This window comes from Neodiprion lecontei, chromosome 6, assembly GCF_021901455.1.
Source record: "Neodiprion lecontei isolate iyNeoLeco1 chromosome 6, iyNeoLeco1.1, whole genome shotgun sequence".
Classification (NCBI taxonomy): domain Eukaryota; kingdom Metazoa; phylum Arthropoda; class Insecta; order Hymenoptera; family Diprionidae; genus Neodiprion; species Neodiprion lecontei.
Genome location: NC_060265.1, coordinates 5,187,218 through 5,215,027, shown reverse-complemented (window position 1 = coordinate 5,215,027; position 27,810 = coordinate 5,187,218). Strand labels below are relative to the sequence as shown.

Below are 27,810 nucleotides of genomic sequence, written 5' to 3'. Positions count from 1 at the left end.
ATCGAATTAACTAATCGCGCACGTCGCGATGGAAATTTGTGTATCGAAAAATAACGACTACCGAAGCATGTAACGCCGAGTAAAAAACCGCGGTGAACGAGTCGAGCCGTTCCCAGTTAACGACCTGAATTTTTACGTATTCGAGGGTTTTTTGTGTTTTTTTTTATGTTTTTTTCCTCTTTTTCCGGGGTCGGAGTTGACGAGACGATCGCGGACGCGGTTAACGGCGCGAAGACTCGTCGTTTTCGATACTACGACACATCCCGTCAACCCGGGCAACCCTTGCAGGACGTGGGCTCTTATTTCCCTTATCTTATCGGGGCGTCGCGGCGCCGGCGACGCCGGGGAGGCTGGGATTCGGAAGAAGGGGTGAACGGGGCGCGGGACGGCGGAGCAGCTCTCGGCACGCGGGGATGAATGAGCCGGCTTACGAAAGCGTGCTCAGCGGGTCGACGCGAAGCGTCGCGACGCCAGCTCAGTCGCCGCTTCAGAATCGCCGGGCGCGCGTCGCCGAACCTCGGGATCACCTCCCGAGATATATAAATAAATGGATTTCATACGGGTTTGAGTTTGTTTTCGAGGATCCGAGAGCATCGAGCGCATCTTTCCTCTCCGTCTTTGTCTCTGTCTCTCTTTTCCTCTGTCTTTTCTCTTTCTCACTCTCGTCCTGTTTCGAGATGCGCAATTTTCGCGGTTCGTCTGCAGAACCGCTTCGAGCCACTCGCCTCGTTCCACGCGAAAAATTTTTTCTTTCCTCACTATACTTCTCTAGCGAGAAAAGTTTAACCCATGTAAAGTTTGGTCGCGCCGCGCTTTATCGGCTAGGAAATATTCTCAAAGTTTAATACTGGTTCGCGTTCACACAGTTTTCAAACTTTCGAAATCGTGCGGATTCTATAATCGCGTGCGGCTCAGTTTTATTGGCTATGACAATTAATACACGAGCGGTTATCTAATCGGCGTGAAGTTTATTCCCGCAAATTCAAACTTTTGGCTTTCAATCGTTGAAAATTATCATATTATAATACCGCCGAATATATTTCATCCACAGAACCGATCCAAGAATCAATCGAAAGTTTTACGGACGACGGTAAATTACTCATCACGTAATCATGGCTCGATTTTTACTATTCGAAACATTTCCCCGGCAATACCAGTGACTATGCGAATCTCGGCAAAATTTTGGTGAGTTTTTAGACAATTTTCTTGACTTTTTTCTTCACTCCCTCTCTCTGATATCATCAAGCAAAATTCGTTTGCGCTGCAGTTTCACGCCGCGACTTATCGTAAGCACAATCGATGAACGCAGAGCTAATTAGACCGCGAAGTTAAGGGTGGTACAAAAACGAGGAGCTTTAGCCACGGAGCTAATCTCCTTTCACGGCTCCTCGTAAGAGAAGGAAGGACTATCGGAGACGAGGGGCTACTCGACAGCTTATAATCTGTACAATACGAAGGAGGAATGCAAAATACGAAATGCTGAGCGATCACCCAGAATCGGAATAACTTTTTTTAAACATTGTACGCAGTTATACATACAATGCACGTACTTATTCTCATGCGCAAATATAGATATCAATTCCCTAGCAGCGGAAAGTTTATATAATTAACGTGGCATTGAGCCCTCCGTTCAAAAATATATCCCCGATTTACTTCCGTCGCTTAGACTCTTATCGTTCCTCTTCAAGTCGAACTTTTAACTTCCATATCCGGCTTTCAGGCCGACCTTTTCACGATTTTCCCGCAGGTAAGGGGAAAAAAACCGTGGAAAATCTGTACAAGTATTACCTTAAAATTGTTGCATTTCACGTACCTAGAGGGTGCATCAAATTCATTTTCAGTCATTTGGTTATTTACTTGTACATCGGTTTATGATCGTCACTGACAACGAAGTAGGCGTATTATATGTACGTAACTACGACTTCGTCGCATCTCAACGCATCGAGGTATGAATAACTTGCGTTGTATAACATTATTTCTTCCCATTCAGCGACACGAATTTAGGGAGAATATCGGAGGGTGGCAGAGTTCGGTGGAGACGTTATTTTTTTATCCAGCTTTTTCGTCGCATTTGTCATTGTGTCGGAAATTTGTGGATGAGCGAGCCGAATAATGAGATGCCCGTTGGTTCGAGGTTGTGTTTCGGTGTATCGTCGCGTTTTTAAGGTGACTTCGGGGCAGTAGTAAGAGTGACGATGAGGTCAGCCGATGCGATTTGAGTAATTGGAGCCCCGCCGGCATAGGAACATCACTCGTAACTGATTGTGAGCGATATCGCGTCTCGGGGTTGGGGGGGGAGGGATGTTTCGATCCGGTCTTGTCACGCGATTCGCGAGTTCCCGGGGGATAATTGGAAGCGAAGCGAAGCGACGAACCCGGCGAAAATCCCTTATTAACAATCGCGGCAGCGCTTTACGACTGCGGCTCGCGGCGCGTCAATATTTTCGCAAACTTTCGGACGTCGTCGTTCCCGTCGCGGCGAAATAATAACCGAGAAAACGGAGCCCTGCATCGTCTTATACGTATTTTCTTCAACGCTCTCGAAACTTCCCGCTTTCTCGTCTTTCGTTCCCATTGGCCGCAACTGTTTCGCCGGTGCGATATTTCGAAGGCGCGGCAAAAAGTTGGGCGCGCCCATCCGAGCGCCGATCTATTAATCACCCGGGCCAGATTTCGCAGCCTAGACGCAGCGCGTATGCCGTCACGAATTTATCCGATTGACCCGCGAACCGCGATACATTCAACGTCGATTTTACCGGAGGTTCGAAAGCTGGGTGGTAAAAAATTGTCGGGGGAAAAAAACCGGAAGCCAATGACGCTTCGGAAATTCGCACGAGGTGAAAAATATCGGGGATATAATTCAAGTTGTACAATGTATTACGCGAGGCGACGTCCTTTGGCGGCCGATTGCGGGGGGAATAATTGACGTTTAATGCGTTTTCCGCTGTCACCTACGGGATTCGCGAAATCTCGAACCGGAGTAAATTTTCTCAACGGTTTTGCGAGTCGCTTCATGCTCCGGCGAGGAGAGTTGAGTCTCTGAGAGAAATAATCCAATTAAAGAGAATTATGGCCGAGGGTTCCACTCGCTCTTTCTCCCCTTCTGTACGCTTATTTCTCGTTTGAAAAAAATCGTGGAAAAATGAAAGAAAAACTAATCGAAATAGAAGCGGGGTATATAAATAATGAAATAAAATGAAATTCTCACCGAGCGTTTACACGTGTACACGTAACATGTATACATGTACATGTATAATAGGAGCACCGTAGCATTCGCCCGGTGCGAGAGAACACGTAACTCCGGATTTACGATTTACTCTAAATTTATTGACGCATTTTTAGAATTTATGTCTACCTTTAACCCTCCAATTATTATCTTCGCTTATTGCTGAAATAAATTTACGGAATTGTAAGGTCTTATCGTGTGTATTCGTTCGTAACTCGAAACATAACAATAGTAGTGTTGATAAAAGAACAACGCGCCGACCTTCGAGTCTTTTAAAATATCTCAAACTTTAGATCGTGCCATTTTACGGAAAGTAGCTCGCACTGTTGTTCCAATCTATGATATTATCTATACATTATTACGTCGACACACTGGACCGAGGACATGAAATAAAAGCTGTGATTATATATTCCACCGTTTCTCTTGTCTCGTTTCATATTCATTATCGTAATTAACGAAAATATACATAATCGTTCGCTTATCCACTCGATGCGTAAAAACTTCCGCCCTTGAAAATTTAAAAAGGAGTGAATAATTACGCGGCCAGAATAACAATCGTCATGTATTATTCAATCACTGTGTGGCAGCTTTGATAAACGAGCAAGCGAATTACTTTAACCGCACGTATCTTTGCAATTACGGATTAGCAGCGAGAAATTTATATCAACGATACGAAATTATCATTTGTAGTCACGTTACGTTTTTAATTCATCACGCATTTTACCTTCGGTGAGAAAAAGCACGGAATCAATTTTCCAATCGCGTGATTTGCACACAAATTATCAATCGTCTCGCGGGATTCGAATTGTTATTAACCAATGATCTAAAGCGTGTAGTCAATGCATCGGATAACACGCGTGTCACTCGCGAGAATTTGCAAACTAGGAAGAGCCGGTTGAGGGGCGAAACAAGAATTGAGAAGCACGATGTTCAATTTCAAACTTCCTCCAAAATTCAAACTGCAATAAGGGACGAAGGGGAAGGAGAAAAAAAAACAGGACAAGCTCGTTGGCAGTATTATAACATACCCATGGTGCAAAAACGGTGCGCTCTGCGCGGGGATATTGCCTTAACGATAATTTGATTAACGAGGCATTGAACGGGGCGATAATGTACATTACGTACAATGAACACTTTGCGGTAAATTAATAGAATATAAACGACCCACATTAATCAAACCCCCGACTCGGTTGTATATAATATGTATTCAATAATCCTCGCGGATTTGTCGACGAAAATTATAAAATAATTGGCCAAAGTCTCCGGCGAAAGCTTAGCTCCAAAGAACCTTCGCCAAGACTCGCGAAATCCAGATGAATCGAAACAACATCTCAATTTGTGGAAATTAAGCGGGTCACTCTTTTGGCGGAGGTGTTCAGAGGTTTGCAAAAAAACAATTTTTCGTTGTATTTTAAAAAAAATACCACCGACAAATTGAAATCGTTGAATTAATCATGGAGAACGAATACTTTTCGTGATCTAACTTCAAATATTCCCGGTTACGAATATCTCGTGAAGAAACTTTGTCCACGCTGATCTAGCGGAAGTAACGCAAGAATCGTTATACCGTATCTGTGAGTAAGTAAAGCGGAAAGACGAGAGAAAATACAATCGGAATAAACAATTCGCGAATCAGAATAAACTGAGGAGATTGAGGATTCGATTGCGGGAAAGTTTTTGTTTTTTTTTATGGAAAATAGCCGATATTCGTTGTTTTTCATACTCGATTCTCCATTCACCGTATTGTTTATCCATTAGCTAAGTGAATATTGTTTGAGTATACGTATAATAAGGTCACCGATTTGAGTACCTATACAACATTGTACCGAGAAGAATATTAATTCCCTGGTTGTGATTCTGCGAAATAATTTGAATTTGATACAATTTGATTATAAAAAAGAAATGTTTCATTACTTCCACAATTCAAGAAATTGATAATTTCTACCAGACGACCCGAGTTCTATTTCTTTGGTGAAATTATATTACACAATTGCGTCTGTATAATGTTACATATTTATTTCGCACCGTTGCGCGAAATGATTTCATAGAATCGGTAAAACTCTCTTAAATTTTCCAAGATTACTCGCCATTTTGCGGAGGTAACGAGAAATTAATACTTTAAGTGAAGTGAAGCGTACCTGCCGAGTGTTTTCAAGTCGAATGAGATTAAATTATTTCGCGTAGAATTCAACAAATAGAATTAAAAAGTTGAATAAATTCAGGAAATTCGCGACGTACCGTCGGGCAAATTTTATACAGCGGCATTAATATGCGGAGTGGAACAACAATTAATTAGAGCCAAAACGTGAAGCGAATATCGTTTGATTTGCTTCTATCAAACTATCAACGCATACAGGTATGTAACTGGAATCATCCAAGAATCGTTTAATTCGGTATTGTTCACCGTTATCCGATCCAGCGAGCAATCGATCATGCGTGAATTCGATGTTGGGTCGGGAGGGTGAGCTTTCGATCGGTAAAAATTGGCCGGGTAAAAAAGATGAGGGCTGTGCGCGAGGGTGTGTGTGTGTGTGCTTTTTTTTTTCTCCCCTTCGACTCTCTTTTTCAACGTATATCGCGTCACAGGACAACGACGTAATTACAGCCATTCACTCGGGTAATTGGACTCGAGATCGTTATGACGGAGATATGCCATTGCGGAGTTTTTCCCTTCCGTTTTTTCTCCCGTCTCTTCTCATACTTCTGCGAACCGAAGCTGCCTCGCTATTAGCGAAGGTCGGGCGAAGAAAATCATCGCGATAGCGAGTATAATGGCGTAAAAAGCCGCCGTCATGAGCCGAGCAGCGCGCAGCGTTAAGATTCGATGAGTGTATTACGTCCGTAGCTCGACGATACTAATCGAGTCTCGAATCCTTTTTGCCCGAGTCCCGATCGCGGTTTCGTTCCTTCTCGCGCACTCGACCTGAAAATTTTGCGAGTAAGGTATAAGGTGGCGGTGTTGAAGTTCTGAATTTGAAAAGTTTCGATAGCGCCTAATTCCCAATTATTTTTTAGCGAAACTTGAAGCAATGACATCAAACTTTGACGGAACAACAAAGTTTCGAGTGGTCGGAAATCCGACGGCTCAATGTTCCGAAATGTAAGATTTCGAAAATTCAAGTTACGATAGAGTAAAATTTCGAAACTTAAAATATCCTCACACAGCGGTAGTTCACTCAACGAGTGGGTGTATAAAACCAGATAACCGAAAATCTTCGATCCTTCAGAATTTCGATATTTCAGATTTTTCTATTTTCTCATTTCCGCTCTTTCGAAACTTTGACTTATCGGAGTTACGCCCTCTCGGCATTTTGTCCTTCCGGAATTTTACACTTTCGGAACTTTGAGCGTTGGGTTTCGGACCATTCGAAACTTTGATGTTTTGTCAAAGTTTGATTTGTTTACTTCAAGTTTCGTCACGAAAAAATTTCGGCTTTGTCGTTTTCGGAACTTTTCAAAATTCGGAATTTCTACCCTGCCCCGGTACAAGGCAAGCCGTCAAATCGCAGGAATTTAAGAGGCCATTGCCGTGTCGGTTCGACGCACCGCGTCGCGACGCTCGTCCCTCGAAAAGAAACTAACGAGCTCCTCGATCCGTCGTTTCACCGATTCCCAATATATTTAGATACACATCGCTCCGCTTCGCTGAAAATAATCCCGGGGTCCTTGCAGCTGTTATTTCATGCTTTTTGCACAGGCATTATACTGGAAAGTGGGAAAATATATGCCGGGATCTAATTTTTCTCTTACCCACTTTATTTAATTTTTCTTTTCATTATTCTTTCTTGTTGTTTTTTTTTTTTGTTTTCTCCTTTATTCCAAATAAATTTTTAAACCTCGGGCGCAGCTTCTTTATTTACGTCCTCCTTCAGGGCACTTACGTATACGTACATACATGCGTATACATGCCCATTTGTACGTGTGTACAGTAAAAATTCTCAAGTACTTGTATTATAATTCCGCAGGATTCTGAAGAGCGGATATATCGCGAAGCAAAAATCTTCACGGTCACGTCAGACCTTGGCATTACGTGAAAAGGGAAAAAGTAAAAGATAAATAAATAAAACAATCGAAAAAAAAAAGAAAGAAAAAGAAACGATGAAAAACAAAGTCTGCAATGTAGCTGAAAGGCTCGTATCACGCCTTTCTCGTTAATGAATTTAATTGCGGAGTTTCCGCACGCTAGAAAATATACGATCCCGGAATGAATTCCACGTAATGCAACAATGGTAGACAAGACGGGTTAATTTAATTATGAAAAAAATCTTTTCAAATACGTGCGACATGTTTTTTAGAAAATCATTTGCGGCGGTGAGACTTCTCACCTCGGCTCGAAGTCAAACGGCTCCCGTTCGATCGAAATTGCGGACATGTGTGCTGCACAGCACCTGAGGGGGGGGGGGGGGGGGGGGGGAGGAATGACGCGGTGACATAAGCGGTTTCTTTTTACGTACCTTCCGGCCATTATACCGATATCAAATTGCCGGATATATACGCGCGCATCTATCATCCGCATGTGAAGGCTGTTTTTGCATCCCCAACAGGATGCTGAAAAGCTCTCCCTCTCGCGTATACCCGCCATCCGTTTCGCTATGGATCGCTAACACTTTTTGTAAAACACATTATATATGTATTATTATCCCCCCGGTGTCAGCCACCCGGCGGTAAAGCGATAAACAGGATGGGGAGAATAAATCTCTCTCTCTCTCTCTCTCTCTCACCCTCCCCCATCTTATGCAGTAATGGAAAGGCACTCGATAAATCAGTTCTTTCCCTAAAAATCCCGAAACAAGAAATCATACTTGGGAGCAGTTATGCTTGTAATAATGAGTTTTAAGAGTTGCTGAATCTTTCCAACATTTCCTACACCTGTCGGAGACTGTTGGAAAAGTTTTCATTAAATCGACAGAGATGTTTCATCGGCTGACGAAAACTGATATCTTACTTGCGGTAACTGAATATTTGTTACCGCAAGAAAACAAAAGATAAATAAAGCAAACTTTTTCGTTTACAAAGAAAAACTTTATTGAAATAAACCTTTCCCTCCGTGTACAATTTATTTCATTTCTGTACCAGTAATTGCAAAGCGTGACTCCACCTTCAACTCGGGGTGCAAAAATTTCCAAATCAGTCCGGGTCGAAATCGGGGATTAGATTGCAGCAGAGCCGGTATTAAATATTCGTCAAAAATTTGTCCGAGCGAAGAAAGATGAGAGTGAAATTATTACAGCGGTTAGGAGGTTCCCTCGAAAACGGCGTAATTTATTTGCGTAACGTTTGCGCCCGAGGAATTAATCTTGCTTGGAGTGCATGCTTTTGATGTATAATTGAATCGGTTTTCCTCTCGTCGGGGATTTCGTACTATATACTTTAAGGCTAGATTGCGGCCTGAAATAAAATTGAAAATTGAGGATTGTATCTCCCGTAGAAACGACGGCGTATTTATATTGGTCAATTCTGTTCGAACGAAACCGTCAGAGAAACTGCCCTGCAGATAAAATTATATCACAACGAAGTTTGCCCACCTGTAGCTCGGTCAACGAGAAACTTCGAAGGAACGTGTGTTTGTTTTTTCCTCCTTTCGTCTCCCCCCCCCCCCCCCCACCCCTTTCCAAGGATAAAAAGAAATTGGCAACATTCGGAATAACGAACAGGATAATTTCGTTCCCCTCGGTGCGGGATCGTCTCATTAAATTAGAACGTTTTCACCCTTTTCTCCCGTAACCGCAATTTTTTTCTCAACCATCCCTCCAGCCTCGATTTTCACACGTACGCAAACGATTCTTGGCACGTGGCTGGTCTTGTACGTATGCGCGTTTTACGCATGTGTATGCACAGGTGTAGCCCCGCAAATTAGCCGCTTGGTAGATAGGCGATGCAGCGAGATTCGTCGCGGGTTAACGAAGTGAGCCGTGCTACCAAGGGCGGGCAACGAATCGTGATTCCGGGTCAAGGGTTGGGGCTGAAGGTAGCACGGGATCCGCCCGGAGGGCCATTCGAGTCGACCCCCGATTGACCGGGGATCCGAACGGAGTGCAAACTGTAGGGAAATGGCGAGACGAGCCGGGAAACTGATTTCCGGATTTTCATTTAATTCGGGAATGTCGGAATTCCACCCCCGTGGCGACGGTTTTATGGGGGGTAGATTCGTAACTAAGAGGGTGAAAAATGCTAGGGCCATTTTTCACCGCCGGTGAACTGCATCCGGTCCGATCGAATTCGCGCCCGGAAATCGACCCTTCCTTATCATTTTTTGATTGATGTTCCCGCGAGCAGTCGACCTTGATCCTTGGCTGAGACGGCGACGCTTCGCGTATTTGAATTACGGTAATTAGTCTTCGTCAAAGTGTCGCGAGGGCGACGTTAACTCGCCCTGTGTGCAGACACGCGGCCCTTGACACTCGAGCCTCCCTCGAATTACACTCGGGAAGTTTCGAGCCACGCGTTCGACCCTCGATAATTTTTCACCGATCGCCGTCTCCGGCGGACCGACTCTCGATAACTTTCCGCTTTGCTGTATACGGGGAAGAGCGCCGAAGAAACGGCGATAAATTCAAGCTGCAGGCTTGCAATTAGAGGCACGTAAAGCTCTGCGGGATGTTCCGGGGTAATTGGATATAACGCAATTCTCTCGAGTAATTCAACCCCTTACATCGACGGGGACCTACTTTCCGATGTCTGTATCAGTTCAAGAAGCTCGACGGTTTTTGTTTATCCTTGTTTTTAGTGTATATCAGGCATTCAACCCCGAACCGACCTGCGTACGACCCTCGTCACATTCGAGTATGGTGTATTGTACAAAAGGAACATCTTTCACCGAGTTTCAGATTTTTAAGACGATCGGTTTAATTTCCATTTCTCCCCGAAACAGGAAAACCCCATTTTCGAATCAATAGCGCCAATTGATTGGCTTCCAACTTTTATCGCGTTTTTTTATTTTTTGTCAAACACGAAAAAAGAGGCTAAAAAAGTAATTAAGAAGTGAGAAAATTCAAATCAAATATAAATTTGTAGTTTTGAAATTCGTATTTAATTGTTTTCCCTGTAGTTTCTGAACCAAAAGCTCACCCACTTCAACCTTGGTCTCGAAACTTTTGTTTCTTAACAAAGAAATCATGAGAAAAACTCAGAGTTAATCGGTTAGAGCTGTTCATTCTAAAATTGGGTATTCGTGTTTTAAGAAACCGTAAAAATCAATCTCGCGGTCCAAATAATCTGAAACTCGGTGCAAGACGATATTTTTCTACGCTCCCCACCGTACTTAAAAATAAATAGAATTACGGACGGTGAAATGCCCGATACATGTCCAGCGCTTTCCCACATTTCGTATCCTCGATGCGGATTCTATTTTCGTTTCATTGTATCCCTGTTTCGCATTTCTTCGTTTGTCGCTTTCATTTCCCCCGTACTTTTCAGAAATCAGTCAACGTCTCGGGGCGATAGGAAGCCAAAACGCTCGAGACGAAGAGTAACGTTTGCGAGGCTGCACGCTAATCCTGAGCGATCCCGAAAGGCAAAGAGTCGGTCTCGTTAGCTTCGCGAAAAGCTCCCTCGCCCCCTTTTCTCTCGTCTCCGTTCCCAGCCGGCGGGGCTTTTCCGTCGTTTCTTTTCACCCGCGACGCGATTCGGTGTTCGCTACTTGTTGACTGTTGTCGTACCGCGCCCTTCGTTACGGTATACTTACAATTAGCGGCGGGCTGTGAGGGCTGTCGGCGAAAAATTAAGAGCCGAGAAACGCGCCCCGGGCTTGACTTTGCGGAGTCAAAAAGACGTCTGGGGGCGTCTTCCCCTTATCGATTAGAAAAACAAGCCTCGCCACCGACGCGACCGTGGAATCTCTCATCTCGGCGTTGTGTATTTTACCCCGGCGATGACAAATGTTTTAAATAAAAACGTTGCTCGTGGAACGCGTGGCGCGCCGAGCTGATATTGTGTATCGTGTTGTATAATAATATATTATGCAGTACCCTGTATTTTTCAAACAAAATGAATTATGGATATTCTTGTACTCGGAAAGAAAAATATACGCCAGCCCAATCCGTTATCAACATATGGAACGTATAACTCGCGAGATGTCAAATCATGGAAGCGGTCGGGACTGTCAGGCCAACTATTCGTCCGCTTCAACTACGCTAATCAACTTTTTTTTTCTTACCCCAAAATCGTTTCACGACGCTCGTTTAATCGGTCGTGAAAACGCGAATCGAATGAAATAAATTTTACCAAATTAACAAACACTCATTTCCAATATCCCGCTCAGACATCACATTTATTTCCATCTTTTAATCAATTTCGAAAGATATAGCGTAATCTCGCAGTTTTTTTCCGTCAGCCGAGAGGGATGCAAGACAAATTTCGCGAACAATGTATTCTTGAAAGAAATAAAAAAAAAAAAAGAAAAGAAAGAGAATAAAAAAACACCACAGAGCAGGCGTAAAATCGACAGGTTTTTCCCACCCTGGCCGTTGTGAGACGATTAAAAAAGAACGAGAATAAACATAAATAATACGGCAGAATAATATAACATTATATGTTGTTTTTCTCAGGTTCTTGAAGAGGATTTCGGAGCGAAGCGCCGAAGAAAACGGAGCCGAAGATCGGCCCAAAAAGACCCTGGACGTCGTATAAAATAACCTTTAAATTCCTATCCGCGGAGTGGTAAAAGTTCGCTTCTTTAATACCTTTTCTTTCTTCACATTTTACTTTTCGTTTTTTTTCTTTCTTTCCCCCGGTATTTCGCTCCTTCAGCAGCACCGCGCGAGTCTCGCCTGTGGATTTAATCGGCGCTTCGCGCGCGACGAATACGGTCGGGAAAAATCGTTTTTTTTTTTTTTTTTTTTCTAATCACCTCGCGATTCTCTTCCCGCGGTGATTCCCCCGGGTGAAAATCGATTAAACGGACCGCGATGTCGTCGCCAAGGTTCTCCAGCTCCGATCTCGGCCCGTCCATCGTTCGCGGAATACCGCTGGGTCAACAATTAAGCCTCGGCCAGCCTTCGTCGACGGCTATCACCCGGTTTTCAACCGTCACCTCGACGTACAACGAAACCGTTTCGCCGACGGTATCGAGTACCGGTACTGCCGGCGGCGGTGACTTCCTCGAAGGATTGATAGTTCCTCTCTATGCCACGATATTCGTCCTGGCTGTCATCGGGAACTTGTTGGTCGTCATTACTCTCGCAAAAAACAAGAGGATGCGCACCGTGACCAACGTTTATCTGCTCAATTTGGTGAGTAAACTAAGCGCCTCGTGAGAAATTCGCCGTTATTTAACTTTGGGAAAAAATTTTCGACAAATTTTTCCAGATCCAGACCTCTTTTTGTTTTTATACACGTAGGCGTGTGCAATTTGCTCGCTTCTCTCCGCATGTTCGAAACTAATGGGGAATATTTTGAAAGTACGTATCTTAAGCTTTGGTGAAAAGAATATTTCGCTCAAACAAGGAGCTTATTTAATTGGCTGGTTTTCGAAGAAAAAGTGGAGGATGGTTCGCATTTACATCGTCCATAGTGTATTCAAAAATTCACTAATTAAGTACAAAGAGAGAGCCTAGTTCTGTGAGTTGGTAAATTGATTGTGCATTGTAAAATGAATTCAGTCTTCTTATTCTCAAATATGATTTTACGAACTGAGACGCTTTGATTAAAAAAAAATAATTCCTTCGTCGGATTCCGGAACGAAATTACGTAAGGGTAAACCGTATCGGCCACCGATACATAATTTCCAAAAATCTGTGGAAAAAATGTCGAAGATAAATAAATAAACGAAACAAAAGAATATCGAATAAATAAATAGTTTCTCCTCGGTGGCAGGAAACTGAAATTCATGTAAGAAGATGAATCTCGGTAAAACTTTCAATTAGTCACGATCGATCTTAAACAATAGGGATCGAAAGCTGCCTGCGTTTCTTTAATTATCACGCAATTAATGTCACCGGGGGCTGATTAAGTCCGCACCGTCCATTCGATATGACGGGGGCTTTTGAAACAAAGCGGGAAAAGAGTATGCACTTATTCACGACCACCTGCCGCGATCAGGCCAACTCGTCCGAGTTCATTATTATCATTCCAGAGAGTAAAATTCACGGTATTTCCACGAGGCGGGAATTAAGCTCACTCTCTCACAGCGGATCATTTGTCCCCCGTGAAACGGGGAGGGGGCGGAAACATGCAGGGGCGCAACGAGAGCTGTCGGGAACAGGCGTCAAGCGAACCGGAAGCGAGAGGCGTCTCTTTCTGACGGGTGGATTCGGCCCGACTATAGTCTCACTCTCGCTTTCTCGCCTCGACGCGGAAGGATTATCAAGAGACGAATGGCGGTTTCCGCACGCTTCGCGTAAGATGAATCGGTTGTCGGGTGCTGTGAATTCACCGTTGTGCATATAAATTCCGCAGCTGCGTGTAAACGAGCATACAACAAAACCGCCCTTAATCAATTTCGAGACAATGTTTTACTCCTTTTTTTTCTACTCTACTCTGAAATGGTCACTGAATTTTTAACCAACGTGACCCACCCCCCAATCCTCTTCAAAAAAAAAAAAAAAGGAAAGAAAGAAAAAATCGCGAGGATATTCGGGTAGAAAGCAGCGGAAATTCGATCGCTCGGCGCTCCGGTTTCAAGTTCGGCATCGAGTTCTTCGCCTCGCCAGTAACTGCGGTCATTAATTTTCCCCCAGGAATCCAATTACCGTTACCAACGCGATTGCTGGTTTCCAATTTGCCTTTTTGTTCCGGTTACCGGTTTTCGTCGATCACTTCCACGTATCTTTTTTTGTCGTACGCGTACAGCGATATTAGCTGTGCGACGACGTGTATTTTACAGTTTATAACTCAAGCTTGGATCGCTGCAAGTTTTTAGAAATTTCATTAATCTTGCAATTTTTTAACTATTTTTTCACACCGACAGCGATAAAGAAAACCGCGAGTTTTCACCCGAGATAATAAATTTTCACCGCGCTACGCGTACAAGTTGTATCGTTTCATTGCGAATGCATAACAAGGAATGAATAAAATATTTTCCATTCATACGTAAGGCGACGTGCGATCCAAGAAATTTGAGACGTATGCCGGGTGTTTTCGTTGCCAATTGGTCAATTGAACCGGCTATTCCGCTATATCGCGTAAATTATTGCGGTCTTCAAAAGTTTCCGCTCGCCGGGTATCCCGATACTAACCGGCCGAACTGCGAAGTTTCCGTCTGATTCCGAAACGGGATGTGGCGAAACTAGTTGCCAACTGATTTATAACGTCTAAACTCCCCAAAGCGTGGGTACGGTATTATCCGAGCGGTTGAACTTTCGCCGATTGTGTTAAACTTTGATGGAAATTGTGGGTGGAAAATTTGAAGCAATTTATAGATTGCCCGGAAAATTGAAACCTAAAAGCTGGGGAAGATAAATTATGAGAGAGAGGAGAAAAAGAAAGACAAAATTGACAAGTAAATTCACCCGCGTTTAAGAACGAGAAAGAAACAGGTAAAAAGAAAGAGAGAAGTGGGAAGAAAAAAAATTGGATTACATAATATACACCGGGGCGTAGGGTGGCGGGGTATTTTTTCACCCAAGAGTTAAAAAATTGCTCCCAGACTTTCTGTCTGAAGTTTCTCAGTTTTCTCGAGCTCTCCCTGTTATACTTTGGAATATTTATTTTAGCACCGAGAGTTATTTACTCGCCCCTGGAAGACTGTATAATAATTCGCAACATAGTTCTTTTGTAACTTTTTAACTTATATATTCTTCTCGCGGTTTATTCGTTTTGCAAATATACTTCGCGAATAAGTGTGATACGTTTGCGAGGCGAGGGAAAAATTAATTTGAATATTTTCCATACGCGTCTTGTGTATGAGAATATTATTTCCCTTCCTTTTTCTTTCTTTTTTTTCTTTCGTTCTTTCACTTTTGTTTCGTCACTTTTTCTAATCTTCGAAATAATACCGAAAACATCGCCGGCATTGCCGTTTCGGGCATTCAAATCTCACGTGAGACTTTTTTCCGATATATAATCTCGGGTGAATAAAACGACCCTACGATATACGGTCTATAGGGTATAGGAAATAAAAAACGTACAAAGATTATACTTTGCTGGAAGAAAAATCTACCCAAGGAGAAACGAATGAATAGCAAAGAGAAGAATGAGGAAGAGGAGAGAAAAAGACGAACCGGAAATAAAATTGCTTCCACGTGTACTCAAATGATACATTAAATAGCTTCGCTTAGCGATTCCTTCTCGCCTTTTGAAAATTAAATATCCATTACAACCGACTCACGGGGCGTGAAAAGAAGCGACCGCAGCAGAATAAAGAAAAAAAAAAAAAAAACGAAAAATAATAACGAATCACGGATCACAGGTATATTCATGGGTGAGAAATAAGTGATAAAAATCTTTCACACCACGGGCGTTGCGACGAGGAAGGGATTGCGAAGTAACGATCAGCCAGAGCGCTTTATACATATATCTTAAGGGTAGTTTAATGTGTGCGATGGAAAATAAACACCCGCGTACGAGATCTTCGCGCGCTTTCAATCCAATTGAAAGATTTTATAATAATCGGAAAAACGCGTCCCGCGAAAACCCAAAAACGCTATTTCATTTGTACATGCCCTAAAGCTTCATCCTCGCGCAAGGTTTTCAAAAAAACAAAAAAAAAAAAACAAAAACCAAAAAAAGAAGCAAACTTTAACACTGGTATAAAAACATCCCCCGCCGTCGCGCGCTTAGCGTATTTAGCTTCGCTTGGGTTGACTGATATGTCTAGGTACTGTGCGAAATGACGAGAGGAGAGGAGGAGGGGGCGAAAAAAAACGTTGGAAATCGAAAAATAAACGACGAAGAATTTTTGCGAATTTTGTTTTTCTCCAGTTGACGTACATGTGTACCTGCTACATACGTGCGCAGTGCGGTCTGCGGTGATGAAAATTTTTAATCTGGGAATCGCAACGATTTGTCGTCGTTGTTTTTTATTTTCTAACACCATTTACCCGGAAATAAAAGAGTATTGAATTAAAAAATTGAGGAACGAGTTCCGTTCCCTTGAAACACGAAATATCACGTCCCAAATTTTTGCAAGTTCATACAAATTCAAATTTTAAGTTTATTCGTACCGAAATTGGCGTCACATTCTTCTCTCGTTGAAATATCTCCAGAAGAATAATCCAAGATTCTTTCTACCGTAGACGTATAAGGTGTATATTACACAGGTAATTGCCTGTAATTGAAAAGAAATTTATACCGAGAGAATTGATACTGTTATAAAAATATTTCAGGCAGGAAATTAACTTGTACGAGAACATTCACAACGACGTGACAAAGACGACGGAACTCGGCTGTGAAACAATATGCATAAAATGCATAAAATCCTCTCGATCCGAGGACAATGCACGAGAGTCCGTTTCAAAAATGGTCGTCAGACGTCGTCGGTTTCCGCTCGGATGGTTTCCTCGACGTTGACGACCTTTCCGTTTATTCTCGGCTCGTTTGTCCCAAAACGTAAGTTGGAGGACCCAGGACAGGACATTGAGCCAGAGTAACGCCCGGTTGCAGACCCAGACGCATCTCGTCGGGGTGAAAATGCGAAAGAAACGTCCTGCCATGCCGCATATATTTCACATATCTCACGCGCGATTTATCGCCACAGAGATACGGCAGCGCGAGACGGCCGCTATTTACGACCGTTTTCCGACGCGCGGTGGCAAATTTTTTATTTTATTGTTCGTTGTTTTTTTTTCGGCAAAATGATAATATGAAAAAAAAAAAAACAGAGAAGAAGACGAAAGGAAAAGAAGACGAAGAAATTGCCGCGACCATCACTCGATCGGTTCTTTCAATTTGAAAACGGCTATTTCACTCTACTACGGGACAATTTGTCCACCGCGGGAAAATTATAGGAAACTGCCTTGTATCGCCGTTGCAACGCAGTCTCCGGGTTGTAACTCCTCCGAAGTACACGCCGATAAATTGCGAACGACGCAGCGAAGCTTTCCGTACAACGGAGTTCCGTCAGAGTCTAGACTCGAGATACCCAACGAAGCAACAAGTTCCAGGCTCTGCGGTTTTGCACGCCGCGACTGCAGGGGTGGTTCTGGCAAACAGGAAAATCGCGGAAACTCCTTCGAGTCCGAGATAAGAGCTTCGGATAGAGGAAAATCTCACGAGCGAGCTTTGAATTTTGTTCGTATATTGCGTGGGGATGCAGCAGCAGTAATTGTGCACACGGACGTTGTTGTTATATATTTTTTTTCACACGATACTCGAAGCTCCGATTCACAATGTAGGAGAAATTTTTCCACACGTGCCGTCGAAAATGTCGAACAAATACTTTTGTGTTTTATTTGAATTATTGTTCTGTTTTTTGTTTCTTCGTTTCCGTTCGAGGATTGATAACAACGGCGCAAGAGAAACGAGCAAACGAGAATCAAACAAACAAACAGACCTGCGGGGAGCAAATAATTGAACACTCAAATTGTGAGATTCGCCTATAAGTAATTGGAGCGGCGGCAGGCACACCCAAGTGGGTACCTTACCTTATATACCTGAACGCACGAACAACTCCGGAAGAAAGTTCGCCCGGTGGATTTCCCTTGATAAATAATAAAATTTTCCTCAACTGCCCGTAGCCCGGATTCCCTTATTCTCTCCCCCGCCGTTTTTCCCCTCGATGAAAGGGGCGGGGATTTCAAGACGGGGATTTTATCAGAGTGAGAAATGATCGAGTCGCCGGGATAAGAACTTGTGCAGAGAGAGAATAAAGCTCCGAAAGGAAGAAAATTCATCCCGCACTTCATTTGGAGGGAAATTTTTTTCCGTTTCATTTTTTTTTTTTTTTTCACCGTTTTTCCTCCGTCCTCTTCTACTGTTTGTTTTTTCTTCGATCCGTTCATTGAAAGGGACGTGGTAACAAAAACCCAGAAGGACACTGGGATTCGGTACGTGCGTAATCGGTAATTTCACACCTATCGTCGCGATTTCTCCAACAATCGCTGCGGGACAACGCGACGCGATCATCCCGATTTTTCTTCTCTTTTTTTAATGTTTTTTTCTTTTTGTTTTTTCTTTTTTTTTTTTGACAAGATCCCCCAGTTTCTCGAATCGGACGTTTGTTCCCCGGCTTCCCGCGGGAGCATCGAACGAGGGTCTTGCGCACCCCTCAATCCAGCTGCTAATAAAGTCCGAGCGGAAATAGCCCGAGGTGTCCTACTGCGGTTGCAGGATCTCTGAGAGTTGGAACGAGGAACGATCATTCGGAAGTCCCGTTGGGATGGAGTAAAGTCAGGCTGCTCGCCTCGGATGGATCTTCATCCCGTGAAACTTTCACGAAAGTTGCAAGAACCGCGGATACCGAGGACGTGCCGAGCTTTGTTTTCAAACTACTCTATCGGCGAAACGATTCCCGGAAATCATGAGATCAAATTCGGGGCAAACGGAACGGTAATTCCAAGTACGGAGAAAATGATCGGACGTTTATTCGCGCAAGTAGATCTACTCGTGATCGCTGCGATTTATGGAAGTAACGCAATATTTATCCATCTTTATGCCCTGATCTAGCATCCGTGCCTCAAAAAAATCGCGTTTCGTCCAATGTAGAAAAATTTTCAATTCGATTTCCTCAATATTCTTCGCCTTTTCAACGACAGTTCCGACGTATTTCCGTCTGATCGAAAGTCTCTTTGAGTTCCGGGCGCTCTCCGGACGGTATAAAATCTTACGTGTGGAAAATTTAAGTGTGGAGACAGGTAATCGGAATTGTACTGTAAGACGAGACAGATGAGAAAGGAGTGTCGGGTCAAACTTCGCTCCGTTTCGCTTTGATCTTACCGCTGTCTGAAGTTTGTTTTTCAATTTCGGATTGTCCCGCTCCGCAATCTCGAGACGTAACCCTGTCTGTAACAAATATCCCTGAACCCTGTCGGATAGACTGCAAGAGGGTTTGTTCGGCGGCGCTTGAGTACTGGGCAAGGAAATTAGAAAAGGGTAACAGTTGGGAACAAGGGTAGGAAGAACTCGTTGAGGGAATCGACGCGTCGCCCGAAGGAACGTGTGACAGCGATATTTCAAACCCTCCAAACACCCTCCGCCCCTGAGGGAATATTTTTTTCATGCCTGACTGCAGAGTCAAAGTCGAGAGGCGTAGATAAGCGCTTGACACATCGGCGATACGATGATAAAAGTTGGGGAAGTGGGAAGGGGGTGAAAAATAACAGAATATAAATTTAAAAAAAAAAAAAAAAACAAGGAAAATCGCGATAATCGAATAATCTCGGCGCGCGGTGACGTATGATTATTATTATTATTATTATAACCAAATATGTGTGTATATATATATATATATATATATATATATATATATATATATATATATATATATATATATATATATGCATATGAACGCGTGTGTATAAATTTGAGGAACGACAAGGCGGAAGATCAAGTCAGTCGGTGTACAAGCGTCCCCAATTTTATTTTTCCTCACTTACACTGCACCTTGTGCAGGGTGAGAATTTTCCCTCTGGGAAATATACTCACTATCTATACATAGATACGCCTACCTTGCGTACAGTATACGTACACGTATACATATATATATACATATACATATACATATACATATATATATATATATATACATGCATACACGAATTCGGCGATAAAGAGAGCTTGGGAAGAAACGGCGAGAGGGGAATGGCGGAGTGGCCGGGTAGGCATATCGTTTGCATAATATCCACCGGTGCATATTTCCTTCCAACATTTTGTCATTTCTGATGAAATTTTTGCCCCGGCCATAATGTGGGAGGATGTCGCGGGCGGGCGGGGAGGCGGTGAGGCGGAGGGTAAATCTTACGCTTAAAATTTAATAAAACGGGGAGAGACACGGTTCTCGTGATTGCGGGTATACAGTCGCTCTTTCGCTCTCCCCCCCCCCCCCCCCCCCCCCCGCCCTTCCTACCCTTATTCACCCCCTAATGTCCCCCCATTCCGGGTCTAGGGTAACGACGAGCCCCCCCGGCCGCTTAACGATTTCTCCAATTCTGCGTTAAACTGTCGGGGAATTGGCGTTGTATCGCGAAGGACGCGTCTCGTGGCTGTGCACACGGATACAAAGGGCACGCCGCCACCGGCCCGTTTCCCTCCAGGGTCATTTGTTTCCTCAGACATTCCGACCCGAGTATCTTGCACCGTGTATACCCCGTCCGGAGTCTATAGCACGGCGCAAACGTCACACAGAACAAATTATCCCAGGGGATTATCTCCGCCTAGTTTACACCCTCGTCTTCATCCCCTTCAACTCTGGATATTACATTTACCTGATTTTTTTCTAACTGCCCTTTGGTCGATTTTTACCTGGTATACAATCGGAGAGTAATAAAAATTTTATTTTATTACCGCGTCTATCGAATTTCGAGGTTTTTTTTTTTTAAGTAGTGGAGAAAAAAATTTTCACATTTTGAACGATGATAGCTTAGGTATATCGATTCTATATCGTTTTAAAATTGTTAAAGAATATAGTTTGTTCTTTTCGGTCTCACTACAGATTTAATTACTCAATGCGTTGTACTGAAAATGTATTACATTTTTTTTGGAAATTTCTACCGATGTCAATTCTCATTAACGAATAGCACCTTTGAAATGAAACTATTGAGGAGAAACTCAACGAAGTAAGCCACCCTCGAATAAAATAGAACGAATCTGCTAGATTTTTGGAATAAGAAAATAATATTTAATTTTGGATTCTTTATCCATTTAAAATTTAACCGAAAGTATTGATTTTCAACTCGTCGATCTTCTTAAACAAATTTGCATCTGATTTCAAGTGAATTCAAAGTTCAACGTTTGACAATTTCGTTGAACACTTGACGTTATAGAATGTTTGACAACATATTCTTCGCGCGACAAGATGAATTTCGAATGCGCGAAAGCTGTTCGATAATTTACCAGATGCACCGAAGCTAGACGAAATATGCTTGAAATTAATATTCCACTTACTTACGGTATGCGAGGTAATATACCTAGAACAAGCCCACCAGAGGAGAAAATCGATGGCTGCTCTTTCCTCAGGAAATTATGCATTTAAATTGTAAGCTATTCTATTGATCGAAAAGAGTAGCTACTTTAATAAAATTTCAGGAGTATAATCCACCTATCCTCTCAGCAATTCGCATTTGAATTTCATCGTGGGATAAATTTTATTTTAAAGCTAGTCCATTTCGTTTTGTTTCTGGGATAAAAATTGCGAATTAAATTTATCGAACCCTTGCGGTGTCTAAATTTTATCTACTTATTATTTCCCGGCTTCGTTTGCATTTCGCGAGAGATTTACAGACGAAACTGGACCGTGGTTTAGAATTCCGATGCTCGGGGGTTGGACAAACTGGCAGCAGGAAAAGAGGACGTACAACCGGCGAGAGGAAGAGGCGGATTTAGGAATGCTGGAAGCTGTTTTAGCGCAAATTCACAAAGTCTCACGTAGTCGGTATACTCCCAGGTATCTCTAGAATCTCACGTGCAAGCTATAAATTACGAAGTGGATATCCGATAGGAAATCCAGAGCTCGGACGAAAGGCGAAGGGGCTGAACGCGGATCGAGAAACGGCGGCGAGTTTTCTGCTGCAGAAGGTCCGATGCCTACGGAAAAATTTCTGATAAGACGTTTGGATTTATGAAAATCAAATTCGTCGTAACCCAAGAGAATCACTTTCGAGGACACTTTTTTTATATTCTTCTTTATTTAATTCTACCCAACGTGAAATTTTCCGGTTACTCTTTCGACAGCGCTTGCACCATTTTCCGGCAGTTCAATTTTCGTTTTTTCATAATTTCCTCCAAAACGATATATTTCTTTTTCACGGTTAAACTTTACGAGGGAAAGAAAAAAAATGAAATAATCAATTAGGTAAGAAGAGAGAGAGAGAGAGAGAGAGAGAGAGAGAGAGAGAGAAGAAACGGCCGACTCGAGGTGCGTAGAGAATCTTTTTTCACCTCAGCTTCTTATACTTTCCTTTTTTTTCCACTTTTATTCCTTGTTCGCAATTGCTTCTCCTTCGTCTCAGAGGGGACGGCGGAGGGTTGGGCAAATAAACCGAGGCCTGGTGGATCGACAGAAAGGACAAACGACGAGCGGCGGATTACAAAGCCGGTGTTAATTAGCGGCGAGTTTTTCAATTACGGTTTTTTTCAGCCAACTTTTTCGCCCCCTCGCGTTGTTAACACCTCTCTTCGCACGTAGTTAGAGAATCCGTTTTTTCTTCTCTTCTCCTTCAGGAAAACGAGACAAGAGGGGAAAAATAATTAGTTATAGAGACGAAAAGTAAGGAAGAACGAGACGGAACGTTGCCTACGTTAAAATGGGGAAACAACGCCGCATGTGCGGGAGTCACGAATAGCGGACGGTTAGGGGTAATAAATTTCAACCCTGAGACATAAGAAAGGTAGTTAATAATTCTCCCGTTGCACGCTCTAAGAATTGCCTCGTAAATAACGACGAAAGTTGCATCGCGTCGCAATTACGTCCCATATGCTAAGCGATTCTGCAGAGCGGGCACGACGGACTTTTTCCTACGACTATACGTATATCCCATAAAAATTTTCCCCAGCGAGCTCCGGGATAGATGCATGGATTAATCCTTCTTCCCTTTTCGCCGGACAATTTCCGGTCGGATTCCTCCGCGACGCATCAATCTCTCGATTACAATGCCGAGAAGAAATATACTCGATTTCCGTCGATTTTCACCGCGCCGCGCCTCACGGTCTAATGGAAAGATATAATTTACTCGGTAATTTATTTATAAATTATCCGCTCAGACTTATTATATTATACCGTGAGATAAGCAGCCGTGCTCCGATGTTGCGCTTTTGACGATAAAAGCTCTCGCAGACGCGTGCTTGCAGAGTCGAGGGAATATACGTACAGAGGGGCATTCGGTCCGCATTTCGCTCTCAGCGCGACTTATCTCGCAGCAAATCCCAGTGCAGTTCTCGGGAAAGTTTGAAAAGGCAACTGTATAATACACGATACAATTTCCATTGACGATGAGCAAGGGATGAAGACCCGGGACCGACTGCATCCGTGTGTAAAATAATAATAACAACAACAACAACAACAACAATAATAATAATAACAACGCTAGTGTGGAAGTAGAGACGCTAGGTGAATAGGAAATTTTTTCCTTAGAGCGAAACGAGGTGCAAGACTTTGATATTTAGTGCGAACGGTGCACGCGTTAAAAAAAACCGGAAATTAAATTTAAGGAAAAATCGAGTCGACGGACGATTTTTTGGAGATGGTAAAATTTGATTCAACCACCGAAAACTTCTTAGATACGTGTATGCTTGTGAAAATGCCGACGAAATTTTCGCCGGTGTTGTAATACGAGGAGGGGCAAGAAACGTTGAAGACAAATCCGGGGCGAAAGAAGATTAAACAAGCGGGTGGAAAAGAAAAGCTGCAGAGATTGGGAAAAGACAAGTGGTATAAATTCGTTCACACGGCTCATTAGGCCGGGCCGTGTCGTGTCACAAGCACGAAACACGCGGGCACGCAGACACGAAAACACCGATACACCCAAGGCACCATCAGGATCAGCTTATACCGAGGATTCTGCGGAGGCCGGGAGAAAAAGAATAAAGAAAAATAGACGAATATACGTGCCGCTGCGCTGCGGGAGATCGCACCAACTTGTGTAACAGATTGCCACCGCAAATACGCGAAAAAGCTCCGGCTGATTCATGTCCTTGGCTTCCTCCAAACGAGGTCAGCTACGAAGCGATCCTGTTGCTGACAATAAGCCTCGACCGGGATCTTATCTCATCGTCGGATGCAGACAATCGCGACTGTTGTTGTTATCATCATCGTCATCGCTATTATCCTTATTATTTTTACCATCGCAACTGTCATTATTCGCATTAGTATTACTACCTCAACCCTCGTCTTATATACGGAGTTGGGGCTGAAAACTCAAAGTCGTCTTACCGCACACGCCAGGCTCAAGAGGCGGGCGTTGTTTTTTGTCCCCATGTTTTTGCTACAGCGAGGTGAAACTGTGCTAGACAAATTTTCATCAAAGAAATTTCCCCGGGTTAACTGTAATTTTTTTGCTTCAGCATTCCGCGTTACGTTCCTCGTGTAGTATTCGAAATTTTCGAGTTATTTAAAAGAAAATTGCGATATTGAAAACGTTGTGTTACTCACGTATTTCAACAGCGCGAATATGCTGAAATTTTCGTACGAAATCGAAGAAATAAAGTAAATCATCCTTACAATACTGTTTGTTTTTTTCTTTTCGCATATTACAGGTATACGCGAACTTCGATCACTTTCGCACGTGTGGCTAACAACATTTATGACGTCGATCCTTTCGTTTGGTCTATAACGGTAATAAAAATAATAATAATAATAATAATAATACGAACGCGATACCGAAAGGATATAAGAATGATATCAATGCATTTTCAGAAGCCGGATCGAACCGTGGTCATTGAGGGGATTTTCCCGGGTGGCCGTATAAAAAGCGCGAGAGGAAAGTAGTCGCTGGAATGGGACATAAAAGGGGTTGCCGACCGGGGGGCGGGGGGGGGGGGGGGGGGGGGGCTGAAAAGGTGATAAATTTCAGGGATTTTCGGTAAGGAACAGGAGGATGGGGTGGGGGTTGCGGGACCCGGTTATTTCGGCAGGTTGTATGTGACTCTCAGAAGCTCCGAAATGTTCCGAAGAACCGTGTCGGAGGATAAGAGGGTAGGGGGGTGGTGGTGGTGGTGGGACGGCAGCTTTGTTGCCCCATTCGCGATAAGGCAAAACAGCCGAGTTTTGCGTATCATTATTGCAGTTATAATTAATCGCGAGATGGGTACAAATAGAAGCCGGCACACACCAGGCAGAAACGCAAAGGAGATGAGATACTCCGGGTCCTGCGCGATAAGACTTAATTACACATGTACGCGTGTGTGTATATGCACATACATACATATATATATTCATATATATATCCGAATATATATATATATATATATATGTATATATTCCGCAACGGGGCAGAGACTCGCATTCACCGGTTTGTCTGGGACTCCGGGCCTCTTTATAGGCTTCGCCGAAAGTGTCGTTTAGTTGAACCGCGGGGCGCCGGCCGAGGCGAAGCTTAGATAGCGAGCGAGGGTCGACCTGAGAGCAGCCAACTGCTTTTCTGACACGTCTCGATGGCGCGTATACGGCTCAAGATACACCCGACGGATTCGACTCACCTTATATAATACCTACTTGGGGCGGAAAAAATATTCCTAGCGTTACCCGCGTTCGCACCCCCCACCCTTGCACAGTTGTTTTTTTTTTTTTTTTTTTTTTCCTTTCTCCCATCGTTCCAGCCTACTCTGCGCGATTCGATCACGAACGGATGAAAGTCATTTATCGGATACACCGCCGTTCCCTTATCATAGCCAGGCTAGGTATTACGAAAGCCCCGGGCTGATTACATTACGTTTCTCTTCATGTTGTAGGTAGGTATTAGGTATTTACATGTTCGCCAGAATTATGGAGAAAGAATTTCATACCGGCTTATACGTGGATAGGGAATGGATGTTTAAAGATCAGACGTCTTGGTCCATTTGTATTGTCTGAGAAACGTTTTTTTTTTTTTTAATTTCTTTATTTTATTTTATTTTTTTTTTTCCACACGAACACTCGCCGTTTCTTTTTTCCGCAACGCCAATTTCGCGACTGAAGGATTACGATTATAAGCTTTCACACCGTGTCAATATATTTCACGCTAAGTACACTTATCGACGAATACTTCACCTTTCAAAGGTGGTTAACACCCCGTTTTTCTGCCTCTCGATATTTTCAGCTGCTCTTATTTCTTTACAAACTTTTTAAGGCGGAGGCAAAGTTAGAAGAAATACGATGCGCGTCCCGAAATTAGAAAACGGTGTACTTGATACACGAAGGAAATCGATGATTCGAGACGAAGATTGCAAGTGGCTTCGTATCACTTTTTATTCAAGAGGCTTGCCCGCTCCATCAATCATTCATTTTTTGTTTGATATCTCTTTCAGCGTTTCTGCGATAGGATTACGGAGTATTCTTACAGCGGGATTGTGTCGCGAAGCAAATAGTACAAATTGAACAAACTAAGAGAGAGAGAGAGAGAGAGACAGAATTATATTACCGACTAGACGAAACTCGATTAGCGAGTCGGACTTATCAATCCGTCATGAATTTCTGCTATTCAAAGATCGTATATACCTACCGTACGATGAATTAATCATTTTTTTGCACAAGCTCAGAGTTGTACGGGAGCTTGCAACGATAAACAGAATTGGAAGTTAATTCCCGAGAACCCGTAGGGATTTTTTCGCCTTCCCTTCCCTCGGCACAAATCCGTCCGGCATGCTGTCACGTCCGAGAAATAACCCACGGTAACTGTATATTGGCTCGAAAGTCAACTTCGGGAGTGAGAGAATGAATTTTCACCCGGTGCTGGGGAGCCATATCTTCTCATATACTTAACAGGGGTTGCCCCGGGGCCAAAAGTGGATATCGAAAGCACCATTGTCGGAACGGAGGGCGGAGGGAGTGAAGAGAATAGAAGGAAAAAATGAAAATCCCACCGACGTGGAGAGTCTGCAAGGAATTATGGGTAGGCGCCTTCGGTTTCTCCGTAATTTATGAAAGCCTGTTTATAAGGCTTGGAAGGTATTCTACATACTTATACACATAAAATAAGCATACCGAAACAAATACCCGTATTTTTTCTGCGGATATAAAAACATCGCAAAGGAGTTTCGTCGCTCATCATCATATACTCGTACATATACAATTATACATAATATGTATTTATATATATATATATTGCGTAATATGCCCAACAAAAAAATTAAACCAGCCATCCTGTGATCTTCTTGTACTACATCGGGTTGAATTTATATATTCAAATATTGCGCCAAGACAAAAGAATTTCTTACTTCATTGAAAATCCTCACACCGGGAATATCGCGGATTCCGACAGAAACGTGCGTTGTTTCTCTTTTTTTTTTTGTTATTTGTTTTTTCTTTTCGCAATCAACAGTCCATTTTATACTTATTACGATCGTACGCGTGCCGGTGAAACAAAGACTCGGACGTGGATCGCATCGATTATGGAATGAAAATGTTCAAAAGGGTTGGTGAGAGTGAATTTATGCTTTACGAATTGCATAACTTGGGTTTACATGCCTATGATTCAATTGTCTGAATTTTCATATTTATCATTTCAAACAATTCGATTGAGCAGCGTATTTAAATTTCGAATTTGCCTCCGTTGAAAATTTCGCGTTTTCCAGCCTTCGCTTTATCGTTATCATTCCGTTATAAGTCCCGCATGAAATCCTAACGAAATTCGCGGATTATCCGTCGATCTCGATGATAAATTAACCGAACATTAGTTTCTTTCAGTCTCTTTTTATTTTCATTCATTTTTTACCCGAGAACAACGGAATCGCTAATCATACACGAGAGTGATTCAGGTTTTGCAACTCCTCCGCGAGGTTAATAAATCTCTCGGAAGATAAGGAATGCGTTAGTAGGAACAGAATCGCGGGGTTTTACATTGCGGATTATTGATAGCGAA

At 43.0% G+C, this 27,810-nt stretch overlaps 1 protein-coding gene across 3 annotated transcripts in view; it reads left to right on the top strand.

Moving 5' to 3' along the window:
- The first annotated feature begins 824 nt into the window (after positions 1-824).
- The window catches only part of LOC107222418 (cholecystokinin receptor type A-like), a 50,177-nt gene continuing 23,191 nt past the window's right edge, over positions 825-27,810 (top strand). For all 3 annotated transcript variants that reach the window (XR_006905121.1, XR_006905120.1, XM_046744380.1), the window contains exons 1-2: positions 825-1,185; positions 11,773-12,456. Coding sequence is in view for 1 of the 3 variants with exons in the window: in XM_046744380.1 (XP_046600336.1) it covers positions 12,133-12,456 (324 nt within the window). In the remaining 2 variants the exon portion in view is untranslated. The remainder of the gene's footprint in view (positions 1,186-11,772; positions 12,457-27,810) is intronic.